We start from the raw sequence: 16,907 nt of genomic DNA, 5'->3' as shown, positions 1-16,907 counted from the left end.
ACAATCTAGAATGATTCTCTTTATTGTAACACGAAATCATGTTTTTTATAAACATAAATTGGGAGTGTGAGATACAAAATAATCTGTGCCAGAAGAAGTAAGTAATATTTACACTGAGCAGAGCTAGGTTGCTAGCGGATAGACTGGTATCTTGTGCTTTGTAATTCATGAGATCCCTCATGCATGTCACTGTAGTCACCCCTAAAAAAGGTTGAGGTGTCATTATTTTTTCACATCATATTCATGATATTTAGATAATAAAACAATTTTTATTAACTAAATACAGTATTGAAAATATAATTTCAACCAAGTCATTATGCATGTTGGAAAAGATGCATGGAAATCGTCTTAAATGATCATATATTCTCACAATGTTGATGTTGCCAAAACTTCAACAACTTTAAATAATGTATCTCAATTTGGCTGCCAATCATCAATACATCACAATGAGGGTGCAATCAGACTCACAGACACAAAAATGGCAATTACATTACACTGGTCGAAAGAGGTACAGTCCACTGCCTAGTAAGTGTACTAAAAACGTTTTTGTTTTTTTTAATCAAATAACAGTATATTGATCTTTATATAAGGCTGCTGTGATAAACACTGTATAGCGTTTCCATTCACGTGGACAACTGCAAGTCAAGAGCAGCTTCGGTTTTCTAGTCCTTCTGTGGCAGTGGGTTCGCACATACATAGATGGACTCGTCCTTTAACAGCAACACATAGATTGATTAAAAAAAAAAAAAAGTTGCTATGAGGCAACATAAACACAAGTACGATTGCTAGTTTCAAATGCTTTAAGCAATCGGCTAATTTGTAACGGAAGTTTTCTTTAAGAACAAATAAATTACAAATATCCACAATTTAACCCCAAAACCAAAAATACAATTAAATTTGCTGCTTCTGTTCTCAGGCCAAAGCAGATTACGTATGACTGATGATTTGATGACTGTCATGTGAAGGTGGTTTGGTTGTGTTGAATGAGTGAACTTGAATACTGTTGTTGGTGTTACATGGGTTCATTATTGACAAACTCCAGTCCTTGGAGGTCATATTCTCTAAGTTTCCCTCATTTAAACACACCCGATTCAATTAATCAGGATCATTATCAGGCTCCTGCAGGAACACTTCGAAAACATGCAGGAATGCGACCCCCGAGGACTGGAGTTTGACACCTGTGTGTTAGCTGCATGGTGTTGATGTTTGGTCATCTTCCCGTTTTAAGTGCTTTGTCGTCATTTTGTGGTACATGTAATTATAAAGCTTTTTGGGTTGTGCCAATTAGTCAGACTGGCAGGCAGAGTTCAGTCCTTCGCCACTGCTAAAAAACGTTTTTATTCCAAAATGATCCTCTAAACTTGGCATTTAACTCTTCAATTAACAGAAGTAATCAAACAGTTCTACAAACACTAAGGATTCGCAAAGGGAAGTCACCTCTCCTCTTTTTAAAGGGTAAATTTGAATTTGATAGTTTGTATTGAAATATTTTAGTTTCTGGCATCGAGCATGCCTTGAAATGAAACCATGTGTCAATTAACCAGTGCTGGCTTTGCGCAAACGCAGTCTGGAGGCAAAGTCGTATTACTTTCGTATAACCCCACAAAAACGGGCTAGATTAGAATTCGCTAAATTGGCAGCACAGAGTAGCTCCACATTTTGTCTCTAGCTTATATTCTGGTTAGCATGGTAAAAAATAAATGCATTGGCATGAGACAGAAGTGCACTCCATAACCAGATGTCAAAAAGTGTGACATGTGAATATTAAATGTGCCGTAGTTCTTTTATCTCCCGTTTTCTATAATGTAGGAATATTACCAACCTTTTATTAAGACACCTGAGAACCATTTTTTTAGGGGGGCGGGTCTCCCTAAGGTCATTGAGGTGATTGCCGAGTGTGCGGTCATCTACAGGCCATTATAAGACTGGTACTTCGCACCAGTAGGTTTATTTTTGACTATTTCACAGGTTCCCTGTTTGCTGACATGGTGGTGACATTTGGCTGCTGAATTCCAACCGGGGCCGTTTATGGGATTCTATTGACACTTCTCTGAATATTTTCAGTTTCTGTGCATGGGCCAAATATAATCATCCATGCTTCACCCTTATCATATTATGGGGATTTATTATGCCACATTTGACAATGATTAACAATGCTTGTACTGAAAGAGGCAAACAAGTGTTAAAACCTTTCTGAGGTAGCAGGCTTGATGTTAAGCTAAAAACAAAAAAATACATCACCTTTGCATAACTAGTTTAAATAAAGATTAGATTTGGTTGATTAATTCATTCAATGGTGAACAAGCCCACACCCATACGTCATATAAACGATGATATACAATAACGCCATGAAGTGTTGCTTCAAATGGAGGTGCTTGTGGGCTTCACTCATCATAAGCTACATTTGGGAAAACCCAAAGCGGGTCCCTGCAGTGATGCGGTAAGTGTAATTTTAGTACGTGGAAGAGTGGAGAAATGTAGGGAAGCTGAATAACAACAACAAAGAGGAGAAGAAATGTACCAAATCAAACACCAAAGGAATTCTCCCTATGTTTCCTTCTCTTTCTTGGCTTCCCGAGTGCTGCTCTGTAGGAAGTCACTCCTGAGCAGGCGGTAAAACAGAATGATGTTCATGACCGTCATGATGGCCATGCCCACACTGCCCAACGTGTAAGCCATAAGAGGCACTTTGTCTCTGTTAAGCACCAGCCAACGGGTCATCCAGGCCAGGGTGTTGATGCGGAACACCACGTAGGTGCCCAGGTTGATCATGCTGTTGACCCGGTAGACGGTGCTGGCGGCATGGTTGGCCATGCGCAGGATCTGCCTGAGATGGAGGAACACCGAGTTGACCTCAACCAACAGAGCCACCACAGCAAAACCAATGTAGCGGTACGTCATCACAGATAGGCCGAAACAAGTGATCACCTAGACACACAGGAGGGAACCATGTTATGCCAAAGCAGAAATTGAAAAAAATACAGTGCTGTTTTGACTTATGATTTTAATTCATTTCATGTTGCAGTCCATAACTAAGTTTATGTTGATTCGATTATGAAGAACAGAGGATCTTTGCAACTAAGCTGCCATAACTAGGGCTCGTCTTATTATTCGTCTGGCTAATTTAATTGGCTAATATGCGCATTTTTTAATCACATTACAACATAAGTTAGGAATAATAAAATAACCACATTCACATTAAGGTAACCACATCATTATTCCACTGGCCACATTAACAATTACTTTCCTTAAATGATAAAGGACACAACTCTAATGTTGCATCATATATGTCCATAATTTCTCTGCAATTTAGATTTACAGTGAGTGTTTTTATGTTTTTTTGTGTTGTTAAGGTAGATTGTGATGATGTCAGGGTTGCATTTATAGGGTATCAGTGGTCTATCCATTTATGCTACAGTTTCATTGGCAGAAATGCAATACGTGTATTGATTTTAATGAACATTTAATCTTACACTTACATGAGAGCCACCTGTGGGTTTTATTTATAAACAAAGTGCATTAAAATGCATCAACATGCACTGAAGACAATATCGAAACATTGCAGTGAGTGACAGGATTTAGAGCAAAGGTCAACACACACCTTTGGTAAGCAGCTCTTATAAAATTCTGTTGAATAACAACTAACACTCAGTCCCCACAAGGCGGCAGCATCGGAAACCCAAGCAATGGCCCTTCATGACGTGTGACACACGTGCTTTTACAACCATAACATCCGATGTTTGAGCCCGCCCACTAACCATTCAAACTCTTTGACACAAGTGAATAAACAGTGATAAGTTGGGGTCAAACAGGTAAAAAAAAAAAAAGAAAAAAAAAAATCAGCAAGTGACCCTGAATAAATCATGTGTATTTATAAAAAAAAAAAAAAAAAAAAAAGGGCTACTCCTAGAAAGAGGAGTAAAGTGCTGAACTGTCTCAATTTAAAGACGGTCTGGTCTATTTAACCATGGACTGATTGCCATTTACAGATACTTTTGTCAGCAAATCTTTGCAACTTCATGCACATAAATATTCATGTCAGTCATTCAAAAATAGATTTATGGATGTTTTTTTTGTGTCTGTATGAGACAGGGTTCACTTTTGGGTCTTGAAAATAGAACACTGTGTATCTTTTAGGGCAGGGCAGCTTTAACCAACACCTTCAACCACGAGATGACAGATTAACTGACTACTCACTCTGATTATTTCTTTAGCCTGAGTGTAAATCGAGGCACCCGATTCAGTGTGCTTAACTGCACACCAACGTTTGCGCCTTGTCTATCACTTACGCCTTTAAGTCTATTGACGTTCATTATGAGGAGAAATAAATGTTTTGGTTTGTGAATGTCTTGCAGCAACTTACATTTATATCTAGTCTAATTCCAAATGGTTTATATTTTTATTTTCTACACATCGATCGATATATGGCAAAACATAGTGAAAATATTAACTTGATGCTCAACCATGCTCATCTGCAGGCATACATTTACACCCGTAATTTAAAAAAAGATATTTTTTCTTCAAAAATTATAGGAAAATTAATATTTTTATTTCTTCTATTTTATAACTTGTCTTATTGCAGGAAATAAATCACTAAAGATTTGTTGTCACATCTACACAACATTGCTATTTGGATGAAAACTAGAACTGGAAAAAAAAGCACGTATTGGTGGCCCATTTATAAAAACACATACAAACATGACAACTAACATTTAATAATAGAAACTTGCAACTAGCAGTCAATGAGTGGTGACCTCATTTCTGAAATTAAAATCATTCCAAAATGACTTCTGTTCCTGAACGGTACACATCCAAGCTTTCGAGTCTCTGCAATAGATGACAATGGTGACAAAAGAATGCATTTACGACAACAGAGTGCACAGCGGGGTCACAACCAAAAGCTGAAGAGCAAAACTGCCGAGCACTAAACAAAAGGCAAATTGACGAGGTGGTCGTTTTATAACAAAAACATTGAAGGACACCGGCACATGTCTGGCTTTGTATTCACCTCCTGTGGCAGGAAGTACTGCAGAGGTAGCATTAACAACTTGGCAGCTTTTTACTGTTCGGCGTCCCTTTTATACTGCAATAGTGTTGTCTCATTGGACAAATGGGTGTGGCCAAAATAAGGCCACCACAAGTACGTCCATTGGAAGAAGGGTGTGTCCTCCCTTCGAATGCTTTCATGAGTAATGTTAACTGGAGTTAGTCAACAAAACAAATGAGAATTCTACCAGAGGCTACAACACAAGACTAAAAAGGAAAAATAAATGTCAGATTTTTGTTTCAATACAAGGGATTTAACAAACGGTTTCTAGCTTGGTGACGGTTATCCTTACTTTATGGTGTTTGTGCATATTGTCAACAGCCAATCACAATCCCCCCTTTCCTATCTTGGTGGTTAAACAGTGACTATCAGGCCATTGCATTGTGGAAGAGGTGAGGAATCTCATTATGATCAACTCATGACCATAAAAAGACTAGAAAGGGGAGAAAAGTGCAAAGTTGTGAGAAAAATATAAATGCATCAAAATTCTCTGTCAGCTTGAATGAGGGCTTCATGGAAGCCATTTATGGAGCAAAGAGGCCAATTTCGATACTGCTGCTGGCAGCCCTGACAGAAGGGGAATCCCAGTAATTCTCAAACAGCTCCTGGAAACTGTCGGACATTTGGAATACTTAAGCATCAACTGGAAATCTCATGTGGCACGTGTTATATCACACCACCGAGGGGATAAATTAAGAGCCAGAGAGGAAAGAAACTGCAGTGCAGAGCCAGACAAATGTTTTAGGGCACCTGGGCTTTCAAACACACAACTAAACAGAAGTAGAATGAGGAAAATGTGCAGTTGTTTCCAAGTTTCCATTTTCTTAGAAAAGGTTGTTGGATACAAGAATCCACAAAAGTCAACAAAGCACATCAGTGGGAGTTACTCTGCAATTCCCGCTCTCTACAATCAAGCACGAGTCCTCAAAACATTGATACGTTTGTATTCTGTATCAATTTTATCTACCCAAGGGATTGCAAGAGTTAGAGCTAACATTGTGGAGACCTTCAATTCTTAAGCATCTGTCATCTCCAAGAACAACACATTTTAATAGGCTGGGATTTTCCGTGTGAAGGTATTAAGCTGAATCAGCCCAATCTAGACAACTATTGGTGTAAAACTTTAGCTTCCTACTTACACCATGTACCGTATTTTCCGGACTATAAGGCGCACCTAAAAACCTAAAATTTTCTCAAAAGCCTACAGTGCGCCTTATAGTCCAGTGCGCCTTATATATGGACCAAATTCCTAAATTTAAACTGGCCCGAAGCATTGTGTCATAAAATAAATCATAAGTGGCCCGCTGAAGACTATGAATCATTAATCAAAAATACTATGGATCATTATTTTGTGATTATAAAGTAATTTGTTGCGTCTGAAGTTGAAATAAAAAAGATAAAATGGAGAATGATTTGATTTGGATTAAAAATCTGACATGATGCATTAATGGTGCGCCTTATAGTCCGGTGCGCCTTATATAAGGACAAAGTTTTAAAATGGGCCATTCATTGAAGGTGCGCCTTATAGTCCGGTGCGCCTTATAGTCCGGAAAAGACGGTAAGTTGATTTTGGTGCAAGGATTGTGGTTTGTTTTGTGTATAGCTTTTTGTACAGTATTTTGTCTTATTTTGAATTTTTGTATTTCGGGTTGTCCTTATCCTCTGTTGTAGTATGTTAATGTTAGTAAAATATTTGATTGATTTATTTATTCATTCATTCAAACGGGGAACTGAGTGTATTTTTTCTTGCACTTTTGACACAATGTTAGCACAAAAGTTAATTTGAATGGGATCTTTTTAACTACATACTGGAACCATTGCAATCAAAGCATTTTCTCCCAATGGGCTAAATTAAATGTTCTCTTGACAAAGCACCACAGGCCTGCCTTGTGTTTCCTTCGTCATGGAGGTAATATTAGTAGCAATGAAGTGATGCAAGTCATACACACAGGATGAGAAGACCCGTGTGGGAGGCATGAAGATGTAACTCCAGAAAACAAATCATCACAGGTACAAATTAAGATAATAGGAGCGTTTGCGACCCTCAGCATTAAAAGATAAGACCGGATAGGATACACCCAGCCTGATAAGGAAGATAATAAAAAAGGCACATCACGCGCACAAATCATCGGAAGACTTTCCAGGTACAATTGTGTTATTTGCGCATTTCAGGATTTTTTGCAAGCTCACTTTACAGCGGATATTAAAGATTCACACTAACCTGTTCAAAAAGGCAGATTTTTTTTTTTGTGATTTAAAAAAAGAAAAGAGCAAATAATTTCAAAACTGTTTACACCATGACTGGCAGGACAGGTGCGTGAAGTTTAACAGCTGTTACTCTTTAGTTCCATACTCTTTTATGGACTACAGTTGTTTTATATGTCACACCACACACTCGAGCTGAACATTACCACGTACAGTCATACATAAAGTTAGATCTGCGCTGAGTCTATTGTGGCGCATTCTTGTTTGATGACTCGGCAGCTATACAGTTGGCTCACAGATAACGATCAAAAGCAAAAGCGATCTCGTGGGGACCAGTCTGTGCTTGCTTGGTTCCTTGAGTGGTCATTAGGGGAAAAGAAAGACTGAGAGGAAACAAAGAGGAAGCTCAATAGAGGGATAGCAACAATACAGCCTCTCCTTAGAAACAGTAATGATTAAGCTAGGCTGGGTTCAATGTTTCAAAAGACATGCATCCATCTCAAGGACAGCGGGTGGTGGTGTCCGTGACCACTATCATGCGACTTGAGTTAACCGCTGTCGCCTGACGGCAGGTCACGTTACAGTCACGGGCATATTTGGATGGAATTCGTAAGAATGAGTCGACAAGATCATCCAGCGTATTTCCACATTTCATCCTAATTAGATTGTTGAGCAAATGTTCTCAATTAATGTAGAGAGCCAATACTTATAATAAATACAGGACATTAAAAGAATAGCACTCAGTGAAGCACACCGTTCTTTCTAGCTTATATGAAATTATGTGAGCCATGAATCAGGGTGCGGTTGCTTCACCTTGCCTGTCAGCATAGCTTCAAGTGAATAATTGCATCCACAAACCGCTCATACGTCAACTGTAAACAAATACCTCCTAATTTATTGAATAAATTGATGGTTGGCTTTCCCTGTCTGCAGCCTCATTGGTATGCATGGCACACACGTGTTGAACCGTGTGACCTGTCCTCAGCCTCTTACAGACAAACAAGACTGTCTTGCTTGGTCCTGCGAAGCGAAACCCAATGTGCACACTCAATTCTGTCTACTTGTATTCCAATTGACTTTCCAAATGCAAATGTCTGACGAGTGTCTTTCATTGGTTCTATTCTGAATCATACCCATGGGAGAACGTGGGGGGATGGTATACGATGTTTTGCAGCAATACAAGGATATGGGGGCAGAGAGCATTATGGGTAAAAGAGGGAGTAGGATTACAACAGAAATGTTTGAAGTGGGTGCACGCATTTGTGGAACGCCACTGAGGAAGCTGAAGGTTTGGTGTTGGGTGTGCTTGTTTCAAAAGGGGGCCCGAGGTTCAAGTGGACAACCAGATGTCTCTTCTCTTGTCTGGGTGAAAACACAAAAACATGAGTGAGGGGACCCAGGAGGTTCCGCACTAAAGGGATGAGATGGCTGAGAAATACACATTCATCACATTGTTTACCACACAAAAATGTCCTCATTCCCTCCCTCAGTTTGTGAAATATTCGTTCTTTGTGCCTCACTATGTGTTAAGACGTACTCTAATGCTGGAGGGTGAAAATGTCAGGAGCTCACCGTTAGCAAGGCAAATAGTTGATCTGTTACGTGCAAGGAGGGCGCCATAAAAAGATACCAGGCTTATCTAAATACATGAGCTTGTGTAAAAAACACCTGTTATTATGTACATTCCTTGAGATAGCAAGCAAGGACAAACCACTAGCAACTTCATTGAATATGCTAACTTGCTAAGCATACAATACTGTTTTAGCCAACAAACTGCATGCATTATATAGCCTTATTTCCGCACTTGTATAACTTCTAAGCATTCAAATATGTAAAAAACATTGTTTGGTTTCATCGCCACATTTGAATAGTACATATATTGAAACAAATTCAGTAGTTGATCAGTGTCCTGTCATAGATTGCATCAGGCATTGGAGGTTCCCCTGTATACTATTTTTGAACGTGGAGATTGATAGTTCATGGTAATATCCACTTTTAGAACTGGAAAAAAGAGACATGTCGTTCTCCTATTTGTGGTTGCCACCTGATGAACCTGCCACAACTGGAGGAAGTATGTGTTAGGGTTTACAGATTATCTTGATCGTATGATCATGTTGGAATGTAACCTGTAAAAATGAACCTAGCTTGTCCTGTCTTAACAAAAGTAGTAGAACAAAGTGCTAAGATCTTTTGAACTGATTGACTAGCTGCAGAGGAAGCAATCAAAGTTGCTTTGTTTACACAACGTCGTAAAAGACCCCCTGCTATGCTTTGATCAGCAGGCCAGGGGCTTCAACCCCATCCTGTCCACTCTCACCCCCACTCTGTTTCTCTCAATAAAAACGCTCCTGCAAGAGGCCTGGGTCAGACCTCATTCGATCATCGCTGTACGCACAGCGACGAATGGACTCTCCACCTGCAGGTGTCTAAAAGGACTTACTTGTCTCCCGTGTGGTTCTTGCAAAATAAGTTAGAGTGAACACCACCCTAACATTATGTCAAAAACAAATTGGAAGAAAAGGAAAAAAACATGACTAAAGAAGGAAAAAGTATGATTCTAAAAAGACAAAAAAAAAGAATAAAAAGTGGACTCAAATAACGGTACGTAGTGTGATGTTTGATGCAGTCAGTGTATCAGTTCTGGGTTTAAATCTCTGCACCAGCCATCCTGTGTGGAGATCATGTAGAGTATTGTGTCGAGTATTGGCCCTCAAACAACCCAAAAAGTAACTGCTCACACCCCGATCTGCCTGAGGAGTGTGTACTTTGCAAGAAAATTTAATTTTGGTTAATAAAAGCGGGGTGACACAAATTTCTCGAGGCCAACAGAGTTCAAACAGAGACAAAGAGCATCTGACTGTGACAAACTCACATGTTAGTTGCTCACGTGGACAGTAAAAACTGTTGCCCAGCCACATGACTTTTAACCACCAAAGTGTGGACTCCACAAGACAGCGAGCGATGACGCACAGTATCTGGCACTGAGATGTGAAGACACTATTTCCTAGGAGTAGTTTTTAATCCTGTCACTATTGAATATTTTTAGAATTGACTATTTTATAGATTACTTCATCCATTATTCGAAGAATCGGATACAATTTATTTGCAATAAAATGTATTAAAATGTTCTCCCTGATTACCGTTCATAAGATTTGGACAATCTTCATTTAGAAAACATCTCTAAACGATTATTGAAATCCAATGTGGAGGTGATTGATTTGATAATCAGTTAGTGGTTGAGTAATCCATTAATTTTGACACCTCTAATGCAAAGACCCATGCAAACACCTCACTGGCAGACCTGAGCATATTAAGCAGAAGTGGTTGGTAATTCGTATCCCTAGCAGTAAAAAAAAATTAAAATCTTCTAATTGCAGGCCTTAATGAAAATGTTTTTAAAGAGCACTATTCGGAAAGACTTGTGGTAACTGGCTTCAGCACCGTCTCAGTGTTGGGTTAAAAGACGATTGCTTATTCCATTTCTTTCCTTCCCCTTCTGCAAGGCCATGAATTGCGGCTTTGGTTGTGCCAGCTGGCTGCAGATTGTCGCCAGAGCCATGAAGGGTTGAGACTCCGCTTTCATTCAGATGCCCCGCCCCCTAACTGTTATACACATTTGCTCCCGGTTGTCATTCTATAAAATCACCTTTAACCAGCTTTAACTTTTAGGCTATCTTCTCCTCCAGCTATTGTGATGCAGTAGCACATAATCAACATCAGAGAGCTAACTAAACCGGAGGAGCTCCAATATTTGTTCAGTCAAGTTGAGTTTGGACAGCCAACGAAAATGCACATGCATAAGAGATATCCTGTGAGAGTCCTCTGTGGGTTAGTGTTAAGGTTACAGCTGTACAAAAATCATCATATTATCACATAATATTGAATGAATGCTGCACTATGCACCTTAGTTGTTAAATTGTTAATGAGGATTATAATGTCACGGTCTTTGAAATTGAGAAATTGGAGTTGAAATATAGCAGTTGTTTTAACACTGTGTTTGGGTCCTGATAGTTGCCGTTTTGTCTTGAGCATTTGCAAGACACCATGTGGTGAGAGTGGTTAATTCCTGGTTTAGCAATCCAGGACAAATGCTCAAATGTATTAAAAAATATAAAAAATCCATGGACTTCTTTTACCATTTGACTGCATTTTATTGCTATTTGAGAGCTATGGGGCCATAACACAGTCACTCCTGAAAGCCATTCTACAATGCTTTTTCTTACAATTTGTTAGGAAAAGTGATATTTAGTTATTTTGGGGCCAGAAATAGGTTGCCCCTAATTTTACAGGGACGTGCAAAGTATGTGATTAAAACAGACAGACTGATCATCTATGACCTCAGTGTGAGTAATGGTCAGTATATTTTTGTACTTGGCGAGAGGACAAATCCAATTAGTCATTGGTTTAGACATGTGTAATTCTTTTCTAGCGCCATAACGTAACATTTCTAGTTCAAAGGTCATCTTTTTTCTTTTCTTCTTTGCCATCGTTAGTCAGTGATGATATCTTAATAAATAGATGAATAGATAGACAGCTCAGTGGTGTCAATTTACAACTGATGTCGATAACTTGACATTATAAATTATTACGGGTATAAATTCCAAGTGAGTTGGCACAAGGTCATTTTATTAGTAATTTCCTCATTTTCAACATGACAGGAGAATGACGATTTGATCCAACCTGTTCATGACATCAACGAAGTGTTGGCAAAGGACAGAGTTTGACTTTGTCAAGGCATAGAGTGCCTGGGGGGGGTTGTTAGATTTCACAATGATTGCCGCTTTGTTCCTCCCTCACTGGTTCTTTGTGTAACAAGACAAGAAAGATGGGTATTTTGTCTGTGCCTCTTCCGCGCTTCTGATGGGCCTACTGGAGCTTTGGTACAATTACTTCTGTGTTTTATTTATTATTTGGTTTTGTATAACTAGACTGCGCTCTTTACGAACCTTAAGTTGACCTTTCATGCAACCCAATTTAAAACAGAGCTTAAGAGCTTATTGTGTTTGAAGACTTACAACGATATGATGCAAGGCGAGCTCCCAGAACTGACTTAACGTCTGGTATCTCACCATGTCGAAGAGGTCATAGATGAAGTAACCTGTTGGGAGAGAAAAAATTTAGCCAACGTGAATGGAATTCTTTTTTTTTTTTTTTGGAGGGGGGGGCAATTTGTTCATTGATAAAAGCGCAACAAATTCTCTGTCAGAACAAGCGTGACGGGGATATCAAGGCAATCCAGGGGGACCCTGCTTCCATGGCAACCATGATGGCAACCAAGATGCGTCTTGGAGAACAGAGCTATTCATATCCACCGACCAACCCCCTCACCGCCATTCGCCGTATCCATGGTGACAGCTTTTGAGAATGCTGTAAAAATAATGGAGTGGTGAAGATGAAGGGGGTGGTGTGTGGGTGAGCGAGGTAGATTTGATGAGGCAAGAATTGAGCCCATTGTGTTGGAAACGTGACACCATTTCGCTTTATTCTCACCTTGAACTGCTATGAAGGTTTTATAGGTCTTACCTAAAAAATGTACGTCACAGAAAAACAGGAAATAGTACCTAGAGTAGTCCATTCATAAAATATACAGACATAGTGTCGTATTGTTGACATAAAAAAAACATATCACTTCCAGCGTTTTCAAAGCAGAATTGCCAGCCATGTGTTTCTACTTTTTTACTTCCTTTTTTCCAAAAACACAGGTTTCTGATAAAAAAGCAGAGAAAATAAATGTATGATTCTAATATTGTTTGCTGTTTTGATGCCCCAAATTATTAATATTAAAAAGAGAGCGAAAGAAAATTTGATGGCAAATTAATGATTTACTTCTTTTTTTTATTTGTTAATTATACAACCATGAAATATGGTGTGAGCATGACTCACAGATTTAATTCTATCTGTGACGGATAGATTTTTTTTGAATATCAGTAACTTTTTTTTAAAGATGTTTGAGATTCATTCCATGAACAGCATCATCTTTCGCAATACACACTTTCTGCCATGACACGTACCGTATACATATATGTCATAGTTGCGAGAGAATGTGAGAGTGTTTGACCTACGTGTTGACATTCCTCCCCCACATAAAACGACGTGACAAACCCTGATTCACTATGTGAACCGTATCCATGACTCAAACGCTGTGCTGAAATCTACAGCGATCAACTGATTGACTGTTTGTAATGGCACAAGAGAATCTAAATTCCTGTTAATGATCAACTGTTTATTGAAATTGGCATTTCACCCAGTTGGTCAATCCATCCTGGTGCAGTTACATACTACCCACGTATTTAAAATGACATCATCCATCCCTTCATCCACTTTCTCTAGAACTTGTCCTCATCGGGGTGTCATGGCTGAGGAGAAAGGGTGGGGCTGAGATTCGAATTCAGAACCTCAGAACTGTGGGACAAACATGCTAACTGTGCATTCTGCTGTCCATGTTTCTTAAATTATAGAAAATATCAACCAATGTCAATATTTCTCATGATACTATTGTACTGTAAGGAAAGTAAATATTTTAATGAGTTTACCACGAGTCTGCAACATCCCAGTAGAGGGAAAATTAAAAGGGTGTCTAAACGCGATTCCAGACGAATGTTTCTGTGCATCATCAGCACAGGAGTCAGACAGTTTCCACTGACTTCCATCCAAACCATGACTGAAGCAATTGGCTGAAAAAAGGTCTTAGATGGGGCTTTTTTTCCCCCCCTTGAGGTCTAACAGAATCCTGAACTATTTAGTTTACAGAAAACAGCTACCTTGGACACACTGTCAGTCATCATAATCATCATCTTCAAATTCAACTCTTTATTCTCCAGTACAGTTACATGGATATGGACGATTTATTTTTTAGGAGTAGGAAATACTGTAGGAATTAGGAACAAAGAATGGTAAATGTGTTCTGTGATTGACAAGTGCAAACATGACAGGTTAAACTATGAATCCTGTATGTCTGCCTTGTGGCTGCATTTTGTTTAATATGATTATCTGTTACAAGCACAGCCATGGAGAGAACAAAGGGCGCATTAACAGTAACACTAACTAGATTTGTTCTGGAGATGGTGGCAGAGACCCTAAACAAGGTCGTCACTCACTACGCTATGAACTATGGATGAAATGCCATAACAAGGGGAGCGTGATGTACCACAAACACATGTTGGGGCTAACTCCTCTCGAAAAACGAGCATAACCTCGGAATCACACCACAGCCCTTTCCAAATCAGTGACTTCTTGCTCTGTGACATCACACAAGTGAGAGGGGGTGACGTGTGGTGCCACAGTCATAATGCCCTCCATTGAAGCTCACTTCTCAGCAACGCACTTCACTCGGCCAGTTTCCAGGGCTGGGCTTCTTTTCGGAATGCTAAGCATCCTGGGAATTCTTGGGGGAGCCCTAGCTGTATGGCAAGCGGCCAAGCTGTAGTTGAGGGGGCGAAGGCAGGTCTTAAACTGTTGAAGGATTTATCGGAAAATAGCAACAGATGCTATTATAAGACTATGGACACGCATATGGACACAGGTGTGGCAGGTTGTTGTTTGTTTAAGGAAAAACAATTCAACAACACCACCACAGATGGGATTGAACAAATAGTTTCAAATGCGGAACTTTTTTGCTGGGAGGTAACTACTGCATAATTTTATGAGTTAATTTTAATTGAGGGTATTTTGCATGGGAGAAAGTCAAGTTCAAGAGATAGCCCTTTTCCAGACACAAAAAAACATGTATATAAAAAAAAAAAAAAAAAAAAAAGAATCATTACAAAACATCCAAAGTTGTTTGTTATGTAAAGGAAACAGCATGGTCGCCGAAATAGATTTGTTTGTGCTTGGATTTTGTTCATTTGGTCAAATTTTAATGCTCTCCATTTTGGGTGGATAGTTGTTATTTACTATATTGTAGTTTTATGCTTAGTTAGTTATAGTGTTCTTTTACATCGTGTTGTTGTGATGACATCTGACGGAAGTTCTTTCTGAGTTCCAATCCAAGCTGCTCATGTATGTTCTCCTGGTACTTGTGTGGGTTTTCTCCAGACACTCCGGCTTCCTCCCACACTCCAAAAACATGCATGTTATGCTCACAGCTCACCACACAATACTGCCAAAACAGGCAGCCCTATTGCGCAATACGTGTGCTTCTGAAGCTATTTTGTTTATCAGTGGCTGACCTCCTGCAACTGGTTTTGTGGCAATTCAAAAATTTAATTGATCATGAATTACATTGTAGCCAATCAAAAACTGTACATAAAATTTCACCCCCAAATAAAGCCGACACGCACAAACACTTTTTTTTTTTACAATAATACTCAATCACATTTAGAATTTAATATTTAACGCAACCTGTGGCTAGATAGAAAAGCGTGAAGCCACAATACTGCTCATCCTTATTAGGGTCGTGGGTGAGCTGGAGATTACACCAGAGAATTTAGAGTCTTCAATGAACCTGACATGCGTGTTTTTGAAATGTGGGGTAAATCCCGGGTCTCAAGATAAAACCACTCATGCATGGAGTGAACATGCTAACAGGAAGGTCTGCAACCTCAGAAGTATGATGTGGACTCAACCACTGTGCTAAATAGATTTATATTTAAGTTCATTTGAGAATATAACTGATGTGTTTTATGTTTGCTATGTGCACACACCATGGAGGAACATGACAGGTTTGCCATGTTGCCCTTATATGAATACTGTAAATAGTGAGGGCACACCCAGGGTGGAATTGCATCATCAACGAGGTGTCTCAGACAGCCACACGCCCAACTCGTTTAGTGTGTGTCCGCGGTGTTTAATTACTCACCAATTGAAAAAGACACCAGTGCGTGAGAAAACACGGAGTGTGTTTCGATCAAATCTTCAGCCATCTCTGGTTGCACAAAAAAGCTGGAAAACAAAAAGTTGAGATGTCTTAACATTTCTTTTTTTTTTTTTACTAAATCTGATCAAATCGCTGATTAGAAAGTGAGCCTCATTACCAAAGCACTGCCCATATGGCGGTGACGAGGCTGTGCACGAAGGACGTGGAAATGTTGTTCCATTTAAGCGCATTTCTGCGGGCAGCTTCCGGCACAGGTAGTCGGGCAACTCCGGTGTTGATAGAGCGAAAGAATCCGTAGGATCCCCCGATGGTGAGAAGCGTCGAGCTCAGCTCCATGGCCCCAAAAACGCGTAAAGAGCGCGATGGGTGGACGGCCAATTACACTTACTGTGGCTCTGGCCGCCGAGGTCTTGTTAGAGAAGCTCCTCAAAGTCACATGCCCGTCAAGTCACGCTCACACACACTTGTGAAACCCCGAAAAGCTGTTTTGTTTTGAGCGGTTGCTCGTCCAGAAGCGGAAAACGTGCTGAAATTACGTGAAAGAGGGTGGGGGGGTTATCGCGGCACGCGTGGACTGGAGGTGCCTTGTGCCCTAGATAAAGGTCCGTGTTCTCAGGCCACCACCCTGGCAGGGATAAATTGACCGCAAAGGCGTATCGACCTGTTCACAGTTGTGAAACAGGCCCGATTGTAAAATCTCGGACGTTGCTTGAGTAACTTCTTGTCAAACAGCCTGCTCCTCCCCGCCCTACTACAAGGGGGCGCGGCCACGAGCATGCGTTCTTGTGCCGCATTCAGGTAACCCCATAAAATACAGTTTCAGGCTTTCATAAACTCTAC

At 39.8% G+C, this 16,907-nt stretch overlaps 1 protein-coding gene across 1 annotated transcript; it reads right to left on the bottom strand.

Moving 5' to 3' along the window:
• Window positions 1–6: 6 nt before the first annotated feature.
• tlcd2 (TLC domain containing 2) lies at window positions 7–16,790 on the bottom strand. Its single transcript, XM_037267828.1, has 4 exons — window positions 16,225–16,790; window positions 16,050–16,132; window positions 12,268–12,350; window positions 7–2,928 (listed from the first exon to the last, which is right to left on the bottom strand). The coding sequence occupies exons 1-4, from the start codon at window positions 16,401–16,403 to the stop codon at window positions 2,548–2,550; spliced, it is 726 nt and encodes a 241-aa protein (XP_037123723.1). The 5' UTR covers window positions 16,404–16,790; the 3' UTR covers window positions 7–2,547.
• Window positions 16,791–16,907: the final 117 nt, after the last annotated feature.

The sequence above is a fragment of the Syngnathus acus genome, chromosome 13, assembly GCF_901709675.1.
Source record: "Syngnathus acus chromosome 13, fSynAcu1.2, whole genome shotgun sequence".
Lineage (NCBI taxonomy): Eukaryota > Metazoa > Chordata > Actinopteri > Syngnathiformes > Syngnathidae > Syngnathus > Syngnathus acus.
The sequence above is the reverse complement of the archived record's forward strand: the minus strand, read 5'-3'. Positions and strand labels throughout refer to the sequence as shown.